At 36.5% G+C, this 18654-nt stretch overlaps 1 protein-coding gene across 1 annotated transcript in view; it reads right to left on the bottom strand.

Annotated features, from left to right (window-relative positions):
* Positions 1-175: 175 nt before the first annotated feature.
* Positions 176-18654, bottom strand: part of LOC116273109 (cGMP-inhibited 3',5'-cyclic phosphodiesterase A-like) — a 34138-nt gene continuing 15659 nt past the window's right edge. Inside the window, exons 4-8 of the mRNA XM_031662050.1 lie at positions 15054-15273; positions 11386-11471; positions 10104-10258; positions 7747-7884; positions 176-5155 (exon numbers count right to left, since the gene is read on the bottom strand). Of these exons, the coding sequence (XP_031517910.1) occupies positions 5030-5155; positions 7747-7884; positions 10104-10258; positions 11386-11471; positions 15054-15273 (725 nt within the window). The 3' untranslated portion in view covers positions 176-5029. The remainder of the gene's footprint in view (positions 5156-7746; positions 7885-10103; positions 10259-11385; positions 11472-15053; positions 15274-18654) is intronic.

Below are 18654 nucleotides of genomic sequence, written 5' to 3' on the forward strand. Positions count from 1 at the left end.
AGAAGAAGAAGAAGAAGAAGAAGGAGAAGAAGGAGGAGGAGGAGGAGGAGAAGGAGGAGGAGGAGCAGGAGGAGGAGCAGGAGGAGGAGCAGGAGGGGGAGCAGGAGGAGAAGGAGAAGAAGGAGAAGGAGAAGGAGAAGAAGAAGAAGAAGAAGAGGGAGAAGAAGAAGAAGAAGAAAGAAAGAAACTCAGGAAAAAATAGCAAAACTTGTATACCTGTGTCAATCATAAATATGAATACCAATATTATCTGATAATTGAAAGAGCAATTTTATTAAGATTGGCGTCTATATCCCTGAGTATAGACCATCTCAAGTGATATAAGCCCATTACATTTACAAATAATTCACAGGCAACACAATTACAATCATATTTTATGTCTGTACTTGGGCTATTTATGAAATTGATCATACTAGAATTTTCTGGATTTAGGACAGGTATGGTTTTACCTCTGCTATAATATTTATTATTCATGCTAACTTGGGTGAGTTACTTAAAATCCACTTCCTTATCTTAAAAATAAGATATAGTAAAAAGTCTCATTTCTTTACCTTAAAAATACAGGAATAATATTGCCAAATTCATAGTACAATTGTGACAATTACAGAAGGAAATAGATTTTAAAGGGCCTGATACACGGTGAGTTTGTAATTTGTGTAAACATTATTCATGTAAAATAAATTGCTGCTGCAGAACAAGATAAAACGAGTATAGATTACCAGCTTTCTCCCAGAGTCAATGCTGGATTTGCAAGAATAAAATAAAGTATCTTCTACCTCTATCGGTAGAAGATAGTAATGACCTGGTATGGTAGGAAAATGGCAGTCTGGGAGTAGGGTACCACTTTTGGGATATATGTTGGAAGCCAGCTTCTTAGTTAAATTATCTTCTCCTGTTGCAAGCTGGGAAGATTACTATATGCCAGTAGTTAATATTATTATTGCAAGTCAGAGAAACCTGTGCACGAGCATAGCAGTACAGAGGTGGATGGGGGGCAGTATCATAGTGTTGGCAGAGCCTGTTTGGGGTAAGGAATCGATAATATCTATTCCAGGTGAACTCGCAGCTTTTGAGCTCTAATCCTCCCCGCCCTGTCCCCCACCCCAAGGCCCAGGCCCAGAAAACTTTATAGGTAGCGCTTTTTTTTAAAAAAACAAACTTTCAACAAGCAATCAATTCTAAGTAAATAATCTAGTGCTGAAAATATAAGCAGAAAAGCTGCCAAACTCATTTTATGAGACTGGTACAATCTCGATTTAAAAACTAGGTAAAGACATTTTTCAAATATATATTTGAAAAGGTTCCTTTTGCTTTCGAGTACAGGTTTAAAAGTACTAAATTTTAAAAAAATCGCTAACCAAATCTCCCTGCTGATTTAAATATATACATCAAGTTGCATGTGTGTATGTGTAGGAGAATAACACCATCATCAATCACTTAGATTGAAGAATAGAAAACCATCTGTCCTGTTAGCAGTCAATAACATGTTTATTAATCAAATATTCACTTAGCATGTACTCGGTATTATGCCAAGTGCTGGCATCTCCATTGTTCTTGTCATTAATTCTCTGGTAACCCAACCCAGGAGCAAAGACACCCAGGAAAGAAGCTAGCAAGGTCAATGTAAGTTACTGACAGGTTTCTATGTGATACATAAAAATGCTCAAAGATTACTCTTCTTGTTCTGGCCAGGGTAGGCAACTGAGAAGGATAAGAAACGCTATCAGAGCTATCCTTATTTTATCCTTAATATCATCATACTTCTTCCTTCATCTCTGCATTTTGGACAAGCCTTCTCGATGACGCCTTCACTTACGTGGCAACCCCCTCGCCCTCTTTAATAACAAATAGACGTACATGCATACACTAGCACATGGTACACCCTACCTCTTTCCCAGAGTCCGCCCATCTCCCTCTTCCGTCTTGAAACACTTGTTTTCTCAACTTTCTCCTTTTCCCTCAAGCACAGAGTTGAAGTGAGCTGGTGTGGAGGGTTGGAGTTGTATGTAAATTCACAGATTTTAAGATCCAAATTTATATATTTTTTATTTAAAATTTTGTCTATGCTCCTACGCACCATAGGGGAAGCGGAAGTAGTAAAGAATAGAGGTAACACTTCGAATATTTTGTTTTCTCTTGGAATATAGCTAATACTCTGGTAGTTCTGCCCCTCTAGCATGTACCATGTCACTTCAATATCTATCTTTAAAATCAGTGGGCACATCATGTACAGCTTGATTGAACTGAACTAAATATAGGTTGAGCAGGACTATTCTCATTGCTGCCATGAAATAGCTACATGATCACAGGTACTTCTGAGGCATTCTCCCCATTTCCCAAACTTAAATCAGAATGAGAGATGTTAGGGAGAATATACTTTAGAGAGGAAACTCTTTGAAAATAAAAAAACTACCATCAAAAATACTGGATTGATGAATGAATACAAATGGATTTTTGTTTAATAAGCAAAATGCCCAACTGAAAGGGACTATGAATGACACCAAACATTATTTATCTCCTTATGCAATTGGGTATTGACCATACATTAATTTATCCTAAGTTTGATTGAACAAATACATTTTTATCACATTTATATTATTGAGTTGACCATATTTCTTGTCTTTCTATTGCTACTAACAAGAAATTTCCTTATTTAACTCTCTGTTTAAATCTAGATCCTTCAATTTTTGTCAGGATTCTAATTACAAATTTAAAAGCTTTCCTACTTACCCTCTTCTCTTGAAAACTGTTAAAGGTACACTTAGAACTATAATAAGAAATTTAGTTTCTAATATTAGCACACATTATCATATTAAAGTTAATCCAACCCTATTTTAACTTCGGTTCCTCTTATGCTTCTTTTCAACTAAGGATTTATTTAGATAGAACCATTAGAAATATAGTCCAAAGTAAATATTAAAATAAGTAGGTACATAGCAAATTTTTGTACGTGCTAATTATAACTAATAAGTGAAGCTTTTAATAAATATTCATATTAATTTACAATCTCAGCACATATGAAACATTATTAGTTAAAAGTGATCACAAATGAAGCTAGAGCTTTCCTATGAAAAGATGTAAATAAATTCCCTTTATGGAGAGTATCCGGGACTTCTAATAGAACAAGCAGGTTTATTATAACAAGTTCTTTTCACCTGGAATAAAGAACCCACTCATTCAGGGAAAAAAATATCCATTTACTTGTAACGTATAAAAATGTAATAAGAAAATGTAAAAGTGAATAATAAATCTTAGAATCTGAAAACTTATTTTTGTACTTAAACACTTGCCATCTTTCAACTATGATTTAATGATACACTACCTGTGAAAAAGTTGGTAGTTTTTATGTTTATGGAGTTTAGTATTACTTTGAACTCAGTGGAACTTTGCTATGGCTAATTATATCATTAAAATACATTTGAAAATATAACATGAATTTGGAAATTCAGTCTAGTGATTAGCTGTTTAGTGTTTTTAGTGGCTTCCTTTCTATAAAAGTTTATTTATGTAACTCCTTAACCTTTGAGAAATTGTGAACACTTAGGTCAATCACTGGCATCCAACCAGGGTGGGCCCTGGGAAAATCGTATTACGAAAGCAAGGCTTATCTTGAGATCCTTTCCAACTACCCCTTTTTTCATATTTCTCTTCCAGCTTCCATGGATTTGTCAGTCAGATGTTCCCAGGGGCCCTGGTACTGTTCAGCTTCTCTTTGCCTTACTCCAACTGCCTTACTCTGACTGTATTTTGGTCCCATATTCTTCAGAAAATCTCATTGGTAGATTCAGTTCTTCATTCTTTTTTTCTATGATACACTATCTGCTGTGCATATTGATTCCAATGTAGCATGTGGATGGGATTTTGAAAACAATATGCTCATAGTAAATCCCTAGGTTAATGTGATACCGCTTCCTGGAAATACTTACGCTTTATCAGTATTAATTTTTTTTTTAATGTAACTTCAGCTCTTTACAATTATGAAGAAGTTACGGGACTCTGAAGTCTGAGGTGCATAAAAGCAAATATAAAAGCTTTTAAAACTTTTAAGCTTAAAAGTTTTAAACTTTAAAAGTTTTAAAAGTTTAAAAGCCAAAACACGATTTAAATAACATATTTCCAAGACATGCTCCAATCAACATATTATGTTTGATTATTTTTCTTCTATGTATTTATTTCCTTAATGTGTTACATGGTTTTTGAACATCTCCATAGTTTCCCTGTTTGGACCTATAGACATTGTCTCCCAAACCATATATTTTGTAGCTCTGTAGGACCATTTTACTTATGTGTTCTGATTGATGGTTCCTGAAATGCTACATAATGAAAATTTAACATCTCCTCTGTGTTCCAATTTCTTGTTATTATAAATGGGAAACTTATTCCCACAAGACTCAAAGCTTGAATTCTTGATTGTGTGTTTCCCTTGGGTCTTCCCATTTACCTGATTTTTTAAAATGTTTCTCATCATTTTTCCATAACCACTTCCAGATGTCTCTTCTATTTTATTCATCAGACCATCATCCTCCTGTCCCTCTAAACACCAGCCAACTTTATCTTATGTGGAGAAAACATATATAGTGACTTAACTCTTCAGATGCCACAACAAAAGTTGAATTCACCCAATAAAAGAGATGGGTTACTAAATGAGCAATAAATTTAGTATTTATTTATTTCCAAAAAATAGCCATATTAAAGTGGACTTATGTTGGAATTACTGTGTGCCAGGCACTCAAATAACCTCTTTAAAATTATAATCTTATTTGATCCCAACAATCATATGAAGCAGGTATTATAATCCTCATTTTATGGACTAAGAAATGAGGCACATAGAGCTTAAGTAAACCCTAGGGTCTCATACAGCTGAAAAGTAAAGGAGCCAGGATTCTAACACAGGTGATATCTCCTAATCACCATATGATGTCTCCATATTGAGTGTCTACCATGTGTAATTCTGTGCTACCTGCTAATGATTCACTATCCCACTTACCCACAGCAAATTGGACATATTTTAAAAGTATTATTTCACAAATCAAGCATACTTACAAGGAATATCCCTGTATCCAATCTCCAAAGCATGAAAATAATTCATAAATTCCCTAATTGGAATTTTAAAAGCTTCAAAGAGGCCCATGTCTTCAAAAAGTCTGTAAGATACCTGTTAAAAAAAAAAAAAGACAAAGCCTTATGAAACATGAAACATCTCTATGTGTGTGTCAGACGTAAAGAGAACGATGGTAAATATTGGTAACTGAAAACACTAAATGCCTTTTCAAAATCTGAAGGATGTCCTTTTAAATTGGTTAAAATGATAATTATCAAAAGGCAGGCTGTATATTGAAACTGAGGACTTATTTCCATTGTACATGTCTCTTTAAAAATCTTTTGAAATTAGACTTTTTCCACTTAGTCTCAGCCAAAAGGTGATGTATTGGAATGTTCACATTAAATCATTTCACTGTCCTAAAGTTGTACTATGGCAAAAATATACGCATATTTTCCATAACCAAAATTTCGTAATTTTTGTTCTTGTAAACTCAAAAGAAAAAATCTCAAAAAGTTCTACTGAGCAAGTCATCAGAAGCTGCATTTGTTCAAAGTTTAATGTCTGGGAAATTGGGAAAGTAAACAGTGACTAATGAGGATCATATATCAATATATTACTCTGTTTTTGGAACATGATTGGAACAAAAGATACATTATTGAATTTTGCATGAATCTAATTGTTAATTATCCTTAATCTTTTTATTGTCTACTGGTATCCAGGACTCTTAGAAAACATTGTGTGGCAATTTTGGTCAAGTTGTTTTCTCCCATTCCCAGCTCACAGAACTTCAAGGGAGTGGTTGGTACCCGTAATGAAATTCTGTACGCCGTCATTTGTGCTGTAAAACCGACTGTTATCATAACCACTTTTCTACTAGGTCCGAATCCTCATTTGGAGAACTTGAACATATAATAAGTCAAGGTGTTTTATGAAGATATGAGAAGCAATTGAAGGAATGTAAAAACCCTGGGCTTCTGATATGGATAAATCTACTTTGGAATCCTGGGTTGAATATTTACTAGATGACTTTAGAAGAGTAGCATATCCTCTTTTAAGCCATAGTTTCTTCTTCTATAAAATACATATTTTAAAAAAATCCTGCACTAAATTTACTGTGAAGATTAAGTTTTTGAGAGTCTGTGAGATATACATCAAATATAAAATGAGATGAGATGTGTGTCTCTATACCAGGGAACATACTCCCTAGTGAAAAAAAAACTAAAATAAAATAAAGAGAGAAAATGCTTCTTGGTTCATTGCCACATCCTGTGGCCCTATTACAGGCTTATTTGCAGGAAAGATCACTCCCTCAAAGTTGCAGTTTGCCATGGGTTTCAGAAAGAAGATACACAGTCTTCCAGGTAAGGTATGAGGCTAAGGTGAATTGGACAGAGCAACTATCCTTAAATCTGTCCTTAAGATCAGCTAGTGTGAGACGTTGCTTAGCACTGAGAAGAAAGGAAGGGAAGAAGAACAGGACTCTCAACTCCTAGTAAAGTGCAAGGGCTGCCATTATATTCCTCAACATGGTGATGGACAGAATAGTCTAGCAGAGGCAAAATTGAATATTTTACAGACTTTGTAAGAATTTTTTGTCTCATATTCCATCAATAATGTTAGTGTACCCCCAGACTAGACAGCCATATGTGCTTGTAGAAGCAAACACTAGAAGAAAGGCCTGCTATCTTTTCCCTTCAATCTTCACAGATTAGGATCCTCACCCCAAACGAAGTTCCACATTGAGACATGTGTTGAGTGGTCCAAAGACAGCTCATCTCTGATGCACTGCGTAGAAATCAGCATTTCAGTGACTTCTCTTCTATTGTTTTGCAGAGAAGTGTTAGTGGCCCCAATAAATCTGGGTTGGGTCCTGAATTCTTACCTAAGTCTGATATTCACAACTTTGATGGTCCTTACTATCTCTGCTGTGATACTTACTCAAATTGATAAGAACACATCTAAAACGTGTGAAGATAAGCTGATACACATTATCGCACCATCCTCTTTATTAATTAAGGGTGTGTATTTCAATGGGTATTCCGTAGTACAGCAAATCTATCATTTTGTTTTGTGGTTTGAAACATTTTCAAATTCTTAATTTCTACTTGTTTTCTTTCTTCTTCAGCAAAACGAATAATTATTTATGTGAAAAGCCATGAAAGTAGTCTAGCCTAAAGAAAACAGTACTCAGAGGCTGGTTATGCAGCAACAGTATTATTCTATAACTCTATGTGATGTGTTTCTCAGAGCACTAAGAGGAAACACATTTTGGCACAATGTATTACCTTTGATAAGGTCTAACTGCTGTAATATTCGAAAGTTTTTAAAAAGTCATTGAAAATAATTACAGACAATAAGTTAGTATCTCTAAACAGGCAGTTTTCTTCTTTTAGGGGCTTCAGTCAGATTTTCTTTTGCTTAATTCTATGAATTCTAGATCATTTGTCCCTTGTCTATGTATCTCTATCCCCGCCTACTTTGTCTTTAAAAATAAATCATATTTTAATTGTAGAATATGACATCCGACTCACTTGAAGTTCCAGTTTCTTTTGTTAACCCACCACCAAGGAATCTACAGTGTTCTAAAACTTCCTTTCTCCACACAACACCTATCCACAAGTGTCAAGAATTTACAGAGCTTTAAGCAACCAAGGAACTGTTTTTCCTATATTTAAATTAGTGTGAATGAATGCATTTCTTACCTGACTAAGAATACGGCCACATTTTCTTCCTATATTTTCCACTAAATCGAAAATCGGAAAATTCCAAGTATTTAGCTGCTCCATAATTGAGTCCAGGTTATCCATGACAAGAGGTTCGGGAGCAAGAATTGGTTTGTCCTGTAATGTTTAACGTTCAAATACTTAAACAGCATGCAGTTTTTCTACAGGGCAATTTGTGCTTTGCGAAATTCAGTAACAACTGTGGCTATCGGAAATAAATGACTTAAAACTCCAAGGTGAATAAGTGATTTTGCTTAAAAAAGTCAAGATGAATGAGACATTGACCCCAAAGTAAGAAGGAAAGGAACGAATGCTATTTCAGATATAAATTTTGCACTATTAGGTGCTTGCCTATCACTGGTCCATATACACTCCAGCAAAAACATGGATGTTTCTTCTATAAGTTAGTATAACTACTTTGGGTCTACTGTAAGGTTCTTAAATAAAGTTTTAAAGACTTCAGAATATTCTGTAATTGCATGTAAATTTACGTCTCTTCATAGTTATGTAAATTTTTCAGAGATGAGGGTTCCCTCCTTAAATTAAGCTCTCAAAAGAAATCCTGGCCGGGCGCGGTGGCTCAAGCCTGTAATCCCAGCACTTTGGGAGGCCGAGACGGGCGGATCACGAGGTCAGGAGATCGAGACCATCCTGGCTAACACGGTGAAACCCCGTCTCTACTAAAAAATACAAAAAACTAGCCGGGCGAGGTGGCGGGCGCCTGTAGTCCCAGCTACTCGGGAGGCTGAGGCAGGAGAATGGCGTGAACCCGGGAGGCGGAGCTTGCAGTGAGCTGAGATCCGGCCACTGCACTCCAGCCTGGGCGACAGAGCGAGACTCCGTCTCAAAAAAAAAAAAAAAAAAAAAAAGAAATCCATGAGTAGGAGGACTTGATCATTCCTACCATTATTATTAAGTTTATATTAATGCTTTAAAACGGACATAGGATTAATGTTGCCACATTTTTTAGGGATTTTAATTTATTTCATGTGATCGACTGTTTCTTGAGAAACATGCACTATGTAAAAGTAAAGGTTTTTTATAATTGGTCCCAAACGAGGATGTTCTTAAAAGCACATTTGCCAAAAAAAAAAAAAAAAAAGATAATGAGGATAAGGAAACATATAAATTATTTTACCTGATGATCTATCTGACTTAGAAATACAAACAGTAAATACAGTAAAAGAAAAATGGTAATAGCAGCCATTGATGATCACTTGAGAGTCAACAGTTTTCTACCACTTGCCACCTCCCCACAATGAAGTTGACTCAAATGTATGCTTCCATCCTCCTTAAATGGATCTTTTCAAATACACAAAGTAAGTAATCATTAAAGGATATTTTAATAGGTGGCTAGTGCCAATATATGACTGACAATATTACAAGAAAAACAAATATTTGTTCATGTTCTAAGTCAAGGAGGTACTAGAGAAAACCAGCAGATGCCCTAAGTCAGTGAATATCTTCTTCCCTCCTTTCCTTCGTCTTTCTTTTCTGTGTTTATAAAATATTGTTTTAAGGAATGAAATAATACATTTTCCTGTATATACTTTTTGATTGGGTTAAGAAATATCTGTAATCATTGTGTAACTGTAAATGCTTATGCTTTTAATCACCAGATAATAGAACCACTAAGAGACCAAAAATGCTTGGAAAGAGAAAAAATATATTGATAAGTATGGGAAGGGCTGTAATACATGTGTAATCCAGATGAAATACATCTGTAAATCTCATGTTTCAGAGATTAATTTCTTTTTGTTTTGTTTTGTTTTGTTTTTTTTGAGATAGAGTGTCACTCTGTTGCCCCGGCTGGAGTACAGCAGTATGATTTCATCTCACTGCAGCCTCCGCCTCCTGGGTTCAAGTGATTCTCCTGCCTCAGCCCCCCAAGCAGCTGGGATTACAGGTGCCTGCCACCATGCCTGGGTAATTTATTTATTTATTTACTTTTTTTTTTTTTTTTAATTTTTTGAGACAGAGTCTCCTTCTATTGCTCAGGCTGGAGTGCAATGGCGCAATCTTGGTTCACTGCAACTTCCACCTCCCAGGTTCAAGGGATTCTACTGCCTCAGCCTCCTGAGTAGCTAGGATTACAGGCATGCGCCACCACGCCCAGCTAATTTCAGCATTTTTAGTAGAGACAGGATTTCACCATGTTGGTCAGGCTGGTCTTGAACTCCTGACCTCGTGATATGCCCACCTCGGCCTCCCAAAGTGCTGGGATTACAGGCATGAGCCACTGTGCCTGGCCTCAGAGATTCATTTCTAAGCCAGTATCTGTAACAGAAGCTGATCTCTCAAGTAAATGAGTGAGTTAAGTGATGATATGGGACTACCAGAAACATCATGGTCTCAGGAGCATAGGTGCTGCAAGCCGACGCTTTCCTCAGAGGCTCTCTCAGGCACTCTGTTTCATCTTCATTCTGTACAATGTCACTGCTGTCACTGTTGTTATTGGTTTCATAATCAGAGGTAACTTGAGCAGTGTCATCTACAATTAAAAGAGAACAACTTATTACGAGATCCACAATGGGGAAAGGCGGCTCATTTAAGCAAATTTTGCTAAGATGCATATGGTAAATATACTGTTTAGGGAAACAGGGCTTTCATGAGCTTACACTCCAAGAATATAGGATCATAGGGTGGAGAACATCACACATCTGTTAACAAAGTAAAACAGATGGAAATTATAATCTGTAATCCGCATGACATTCAATAATCCCTCAATAATATTTTTTAGATCAACAGTTCATACCTTTAACAAATCCTAGGACTTTATGTTTCTTTTTTCTCTATTTCTCTCCCTATACGTTAAACCACTGAGTGACTATAACACTCTAGAATGGGCACATGAGGTGGGAGAAATTGAATTGACATACCCAGGAGTAAAGCGCTCTGTAGAGCACAGAGTGATGGCATATGCTTGGGAGCATGGGAAATCCTATGTATCCAATCCCATTTCTTAGAATCCTGTGGCTTCCTTCCTTATCTGCCCTTTTTCACTGTCCCCATTTCAGTCAGCAGGAAACTGTACTAACTAAAAGACCAATCAGTAAATACCCAGAGTCTGACGTCTATGCTCTCTGAGCTCCTATGACGTTTCTCATAGCTGAGTAAGGTGCCTGAAGGAAGTTTATTGAGTATTTGCTATGTTTTGGGAACCACTTAAAGTACTTCCAATGTCAGAAGTAGCAAGATAAAATAGTATTTCTATATAGTTCTATATATTATATACAACGGCCTCTTGTGTTTTAGAAATATACACATGTATAAATGTATAAAAACATTTTGGAAAGCTTTGCACCCAAACTTTACCAATGATTAACTCCAGGGAGTAGGGGTACAGATGATTTTAATTTTCTCCCTTGTCTTTTTAAATCTGCAATTTAAAAAATCAGGCCAGGCGCAGTGGCTCATGCCTACAATCCTAGCACTTCAAGAGGCTGAGGCGAGAGGATCACTTGAGGCCAGGAGTTTGAGACCAACCTGGCCAACATCATGAGACCACGTCTCCCAGCACCCCCCCAAAAATCAGAAATGTAGGTCACCGTTTTGATCAGGAAAACAAAAATAAGGCAATTTCCATTTTGGGAAACAGAATCCAAAACAATGAATTACCTGTTCTACTTGGTGTTCGAGTGGCTACCCCACTTCTCTCCAGGGGCTCGTCAGCAGGATTCCCTTGGGAATATGGTCTGCCACAGCTAAAAAACATTGGAAAAGTCATAGGCACGTACCATCTACGTCTACATTAAGATAAACAACAATAATCAAATATTTCTACCTTCTGCTTATTTGTTTTGTGAAAATACTCATTTTGTTTGATACATAAATGCTGATATGCAGTGTACTACTTTCTTTTTTGTGAGACAGTAGTCACTACAAAGGATTAGAAAGTTCATTTGACTCTCAGTCTCCTCCTCCTTTACCTAGATCATATTTGAGGTGAAAGTGATGGTAAAATTTTGTTAGATTATTTAGAGAATACTGGTATAGGCTGCGACTTACTTATAGTGGCCATTTTGCAGGTGTTGATCTATATTTGGACAAGGGTTATCTGCCACAATAAATACCTCTGTGCCTGCTTAAAAGCCTCATTATGGGCCAGGCTGCTTAAAGGCTCATTATGGGCTCACGCTTGTAATCCCAGCACTTTGGGAGACCAAGGCAGTTGGACCACCTGAGGTCAGGAGTTCAAGACCAGCCTGGCCAACATGGTGAAATCCTGTCTCTACTAAAAGTACAAAATTTGCCAGGTGGGGTAGTGGACGCAGGAATCCCAGCTACTCAGGGAGGCTGAGGCAGGAGAATCACTTGAACCTGGGAGATGGAGGCTGCAGTGAGTGGAGATTGCACCACTGCACTCCAGACTGGGTGACAGAGTGAGACTCCATCTCAAAAAAAAATAAAAAATAAAAAAAAAAGAACCTCATTGTTAGATTTATTTATTTGGGTTACGATATTTTCATGTCTAAACAGACCTTTAAGACAGGATAGGTTGAAACAGAATGATAGTACATGAATTTTACGTTTTGCTACAAAATAAAAAATTGACTTCTTTTTATCAGATTGATCAGTTACTTGTTAAGGCCCTAGGGAAATGAACAAAAGACGGGTGCATTTTGATGACCAGTGAATGTATGACTGACTACAGAGGATGCTGGTTGAGAGAAACAGGCCCCAGAAGTACTATAAACCACCAAGACAAACAAAGTTAAGGGAGGTAAGCAATGCGCTCTACCAGAGGGTGTTGGAGGAATGAAGTTTGACTGTTTCAAAAATTAAACAGTAACCCCACAAATGACATGGCTCAGGCCATAAACTGGCTCTTCCCTCTTCTATCTTGTTTAGAGACTTCATGATTAGATTTTGATTCTGCATTTCGCTGCTGGGTTCTTTCTTTCTGACTAATATTACAAAGGGTCTCAGAGGATTTATTTGTTTGTTATTTAACCACAGACTACCCACTCTAAAATGAAAAAAGTAGTGATAGCTTATTGTTTAATATCTTAAATAACTCATCATTTTTTTTCCCTGAATTGTGCTCGTGTGTGCGCTAAGAGAAGAGCATTTTCCAGGAAGACCTCATCTGCATACTAAGTAACTTTACTTTTCAACCCTTGAGTGTAAATAGAAAAACATTACCTGTAAAATATTTCTAATTATTAAATCTGTCAGTTTGGGTTAGAGAACAAAAAGAAAATGATAGGACAAAAAGGAAAAAGAAAGGAGATGGAATTGGTAGGCTTACATTCTTAGACGAAGCTCAGAAGAAGTTGAGTTTATTAGTCTGAAAATTTTTTATTGCAAAGTAATACCTAAAAGGACCATTTAAATTAGTACTTCCAATATGCCAGCTCTCATGCCAGAAAAATAGCTTGTTGCATAGACATTACAGCAGCCAAGAGACTGGGATTCAACGCCAAACTCTTCAAGTTCAGCAGGGGAAACCACAACAATTAGTCGTGTGTTTCTGGAGCTCTCTGTGCCTACATGGGTGGCTGCCTTTAAGGCAATAATAAAACCGGGTTTGAATTACAGATTTATAAAGCCCAAACAAATAAAACACACACTACTGGATTTATAAACATTACTGAACAAGTAGACAGTGAAATCCTCTTGTTTTTCTCTGAAACCTTTTATAAAAATCCCATTGCATTCTTCCTGCTAAGAACACAAAAACAAACAAACAACAACAAAAAAACCACAAAAAACTACACTATGATGAAAAAAGCTATGTGAGTGGTAGAGCTTTTCTGAACATCTCTCTCCTTTCTTTAGGGGACTTATTTTCCCAAAGTCCGGAACCCACAGTGGGAGACTCTCCCTAAAAATGCTGAACCCAGATGTCCTTGATGAAGATTACTCCACTGGGCTTCATCTTGGCTCAGGGTGCATACAATAAAACAATGTTTCTTAATTGTGTTCTGCCAAACATTAGATTCGTGAGCAATTCTTGGGTGTTAACCCAAATAAATTGGTTCTGTGGTCAAATAAATTCAAAAAACACTAAATGAAACAACAAAAATAAATAAAGAGGGATTCTTTTAACAGAGCTTCTCAGAGTTTTTAATAAAGCCATGTGTGTTGTGAATTTCTAACAGGGAAGTATGATATATCTTCTGAATAGTTTACTACAAAACTTGCTTTTTTGTGGAAAAGAGATGAGATTAATATCCCGCAGAAATTATTTTATTAAAAAAGTCATAGAAGGCAGCAGAATAACTTTTGCATAGTAGAATAACTTTGGCTCTGGGCGAACAAATGAAAATAATTTCTCATTTAAAAATATCAGTAAAGAGAAAGGAGGTAAAAATAAAAATTATAAAGAACATTCATTTAATTTACAGAGCTTATGAGTAAAAATATGAAAATGAAAATTATAAGGCTTAATATAAGTTGCTATTTCTTAAATCTGAATAGATTGAAAAAAGCTGAGTCTGTGAAGTAATATTTGATACTAGAAAACCAACATGTTACTCATTTATTCAAACAGTTATCCTCATCAACCTCAGAAATGAAATACTATTTTATTCAAGGTACTCTCATAGTTAAAAACACTCAACTGTTTTTCTACTTAAAAAATACCATAATGCTTTAAGATAAATTATTCAAACTATTAGTGAAGAACAATAAACATACATTAACCAGTAAGAAGAGGTAATTATTTCTTGTGACAACCTTGGCAAAATAATTACTCTAGCCACGCTAGGCCATTTTTTTCTTAACCTCTGTGATAGATAACACTTTGTAATTTTGTTTCAACATGATAGAATAGCACATACAATTGCTTAAATTGCATTCAGAAAACTATTTGAGTCCAGCCATCCTGTGCGATGTATTATTCACACATTTTTAAGCTGTAAAAATGGGAAATGCAAACTGACGATTAAATATGGCTAATATCAATGCAACAAGTTCCCTGGAAAACAAGTACAAACATTCCAACAAAATGAAGCATTACAACAGAATACTTGATATCATTTTTTAGTTATAAATTTTCTATATTCACCATCAGGAAACAGGCAACATATACAGCTAACGATTTTGTATCCTCTCTAAAGATTAGCTGTATGAACTGCATGGATTCTAAACTTTGTTAATAGAAAACTACTAAAACATAAGTTTTTATTGTAGTCTATTCAACACAAATCACATTATCCTATACTTGGTTGTCAACTACTTTGGCAAATCCACCCCAAGCTGCGTGGGCTGGTGGTAGGTATTTCTAGGGGAAAACCATCATCAATTTTATTATTAAACTTCAGTTCATAAAAAATCCTTACCTGCTACATATAACAGGTGGAGTCAGGATTTGAGGGGATAGGTCAGGGGCACTCTGAGTGTAAGTTAAGGTCCTGTGAGAACCTAGACTTTGTTTGACAGTTGTGTCGGCAGATTCTGGAAACTGCACTGCAGAAATTTTGCTGACCAGGCTGCTGGCAGGAGTCCCTTGGAGAGGTGAGGAGCAGGGCGATGAAAGAGGTGAAATTTTAGCAAGGGCACCTGAGAAAGAATGAGAGTTAAGTAACTAAACAAATGTCTTTAAGATGCAAAATTGCAACTGTTGAACTTCACCTGGACTCTTACAAACTCAGTAACAACCACGTGCCTGCTCAGGTCACTGGGCTGGCCTCCTCCACATAGCAACATCTGAAGCCAGTGCGGTTGGGGTGTCTCCACAGCATTCAATGGGAGGAATGAATCATCATAAAAAAATAGTGGCAATGTTGGCACGTACAGTCAAAGCCTTGGTGTCCTGGAGTAACTTCAGGACAGGATATTATTTTCTCCTCCCATTTTTGTTTCTTCTTGTCATTCTGACATGGAAATAATAGTTAAAATTTTCTCATATGTTGATTTTCTCTTAGGTTGTGAAGGTTTTAGCAGGAACAGGATCTGCTATTGTTTTAAACATTAACCAGTATCTGGGGCAGAGTTCAGCAGGCATCAGATGCTTAAAATATGTAAATAAAGAAGATGCATTACTGAGAGGAAATTAACCTTCTTAACAACTCGCAGTTTCAGTGAAATAAGACCTTTTGGTGTGAAAGATTGCTTTGATCGAAAAAATTTTTGAAGAAAACATTTTAAAATGTAATATAATCCATTTCAGATCAAACAATAGACCTAAAGCTTCCATTTCAAGTGTGGGTATTTGTGCCAAACTGTCTGTATTTACTCTAGATTGTAAGAGTTTTACAGGACACTGGCTTAGATTTCAAAGTGTGGCTGTTGGAAGACAAGGAAGATATCTTTTGAAGTTACTCTCTCCCAAACACAGAGAAGGCAGCCTGCAATTAAAATGGAAAAAAGGAGAGAAATAACTTCTGGCCAAAAACCTGCTTACTGGTTTTCATGATTTTATGGCTGAACAATGTACTGTAGGGCAAATGAAATGACATTATTAAAAGTCGTTCTCTATTTCTCACCACTTAGGAAAATTTACAGCCATCCACCTTCACATCATCAAATTATGTGTGCGGTTAGCTGGCAGTTGGCTTACAGCAAAGTTTGTTTCCAGGATGTAGCTTCCTCAAAAGTTTGATTTGTCACACCAAAGGTTTTCTGGTCCAGTGAAAAGAATATTAAGTTTGTTGAGGGAGTGTGTGTGTGTGTGTGTGTGTGTGTGTGTGTGTGTGTGTGTGTGTATAATTTTCTTTTTAATTTATTGTGATTTATTTTTGTTGTTGTTGTTGTTAAAGATGAGAAATCTCACTCCCCCCTTGCTTCAGTGTGAAGAGCAGCACTCCCTTCTAGTTCTTTCTCAACCTATCTATTGTTAATTCCTAACCAGCAGCTCAACCCCCTCCCAGCCTTTATACTAAGCAAACAAAACCACTTAGACCCAGAGAGTGTAAAAAACCCTCCCAAGGTCACAGTACTAGTACTTGGAAGAATATAGAGCAAACTCAGCTATTCTTAGTAAAATGAGGCTTATAAGCCAGTACCTCTATCAGAGACTATCCAAGGGGGAAGTAAAATCAATGGCCTATTAGGCAGCATTTGCATTGCTCCTTATGTAATGCCTAATGGTTTTTATTTGGGTTTCTACTTCTATTAAAAAGACTCAGTTATTTTTCCAAAGATAACGACAAGCCTTCACATTACATAGTATCCTGAGCCAAAAACAAATCAAAACAAAAAATTAAGTTCACAAAGGTTTTAACTCAGAATTTCCCAGCCAATGTATGATTGTGTGCAGCAAGTGGGTTCCAAGTTTGCTGTGAATTATTTACTGGTTGAAAATATTTTTTAAAAAAGAAATATTTTATTTGGAAACTCTAGAATAAACTCAATTTTTAATATTATCTCCAATAGCTTATAATTAGTTTTTCTCATTATAATTTTATAAAATAAAGGAAATCTAGTTTTAAAACTCAAAATCCCTTCTCATTTCTCCAATGCTATGGTATTCACAAATACTATTACACATAGATGGGTGCTGTGATGTAAAGGTTAAAAAGGGTTGGTCTAATTTTGACCACTTTTTGGATTTAGACTGCAACTCCAGATAATCTTAGAAAGGTACCATAGCCGTTAAGGAGCTGAATCCTAGTAAGATGTGGTAGAAAGTTTAGCAAGGTATCTGTACTGAGTATCTCAAGGATTTATTCATCCAACAAGTATTTATTGTGAGTCTTGCTCCATGGATGGAGTAGGGTACAAAATAAAATCCCTGCTCTTAATGGAGCTCCCACCTCTTTAGGGGAGACAGAAACTAAAAAAATAAAGTCAATAAAAAAGAAAAGTTAACTTAAATTCAAATAAGAGGAAGAAAACAATGCACAGGGTAGAAGGCAGGGAAGAACATAAATGCTCTTTAGATAGGATGGACTGGGAAGGCCTTCCTGGCTGGGAAGGGGTGGGGGTGGGTAAAATTTGAAGAGAGGCCTCATGAAATACAGAAGACATTTAGAGAGAAGTAGCTGGGGAAAGCATGTTCAGGAAAGAGGGACATACCTGGGGGATGTCAGAGGAGCAGTCAGGGGGTCAGTGGTTGGCAGCTTAGCAAAAAGGAAAAAGAGGGGCAGGGAACGTGGTCAGAGAGGTTGCTGGGCAAGTCTGGATAGGGTTGGGTAGGGCCAGGGCAAAGTTTTATTAGGTTGGTGCAAAAGTAATTGTGGTTTTTGCAATGAAAAGTAATTGCAAAAACAGCAATTAAAAGTAATTGCTGTGTCATAAGAAAAAGAGATTCCTGATAGACACTGTGTTAGGCAATTCCTTAGTTGTTCTCATAGTAAACTGTGAGTTTTGGGACAGTTTTCTACACAATTTTTTTTTTAACAGAACAATAGTTCAAAGCCCATGAGAACATTGTCCATTTCTGTCTTGACACCCTGTTTTTTCTGAAGGCAATTTATGAGAAGAGTGATTTTTTTCATTGCTAAGTTTTAGTAGCTGCCAGCTGATTGCTTCAGATACATGCAATTCACTCTCAAACACAAATTTTAAAATTCACACAACCATTAGAGTTCTTGGAACTCACAGATTAACTAAATTTAAACAAACAAGCAGATTTTAAGACATCAAATTTACTGCCTGGGATGAAATTTAAAATAAACCTGTAATAGAGAAGCTCTGCTTCTGTAGTATTAGTCTACATATTTTGAACACTTTTAAAAGCATAACTCGGCTAGGCGTGGTGGCTCATGCCTGTAAGCCCAGCACTTTGGGAGACCGAGGAGGGGGGATCACCTGGGATCAGGAGTTCGAGACCAGCCTGGTCAACATGATGATACCCCATCTCTACTAAAAATACAAAAATTAGCCTGATATGCTGGCACATGGCTGTAATCTCAGCTACTCTGGAGGCTGAGGCAGGAGAATCACTTGAACCCGGGAGGTGGAGGTTGCAGTGAGCTGAGATCACGCCACAGCTACACT

Source organism: Papio anubis, unplaced genomic scaffold (genome assembly GCF_008728515.1).
Source record: "Papio anubis isolate 15944 unplaced genomic scaffold, Panubis1.0 scaffold364, whole genome shotgun sequence".
Lineage (NCBI taxonomy): Eukaryota > Metazoa > Chordata > Mammalia > Primates > Cercopithecidae > Papio > Papio anubis.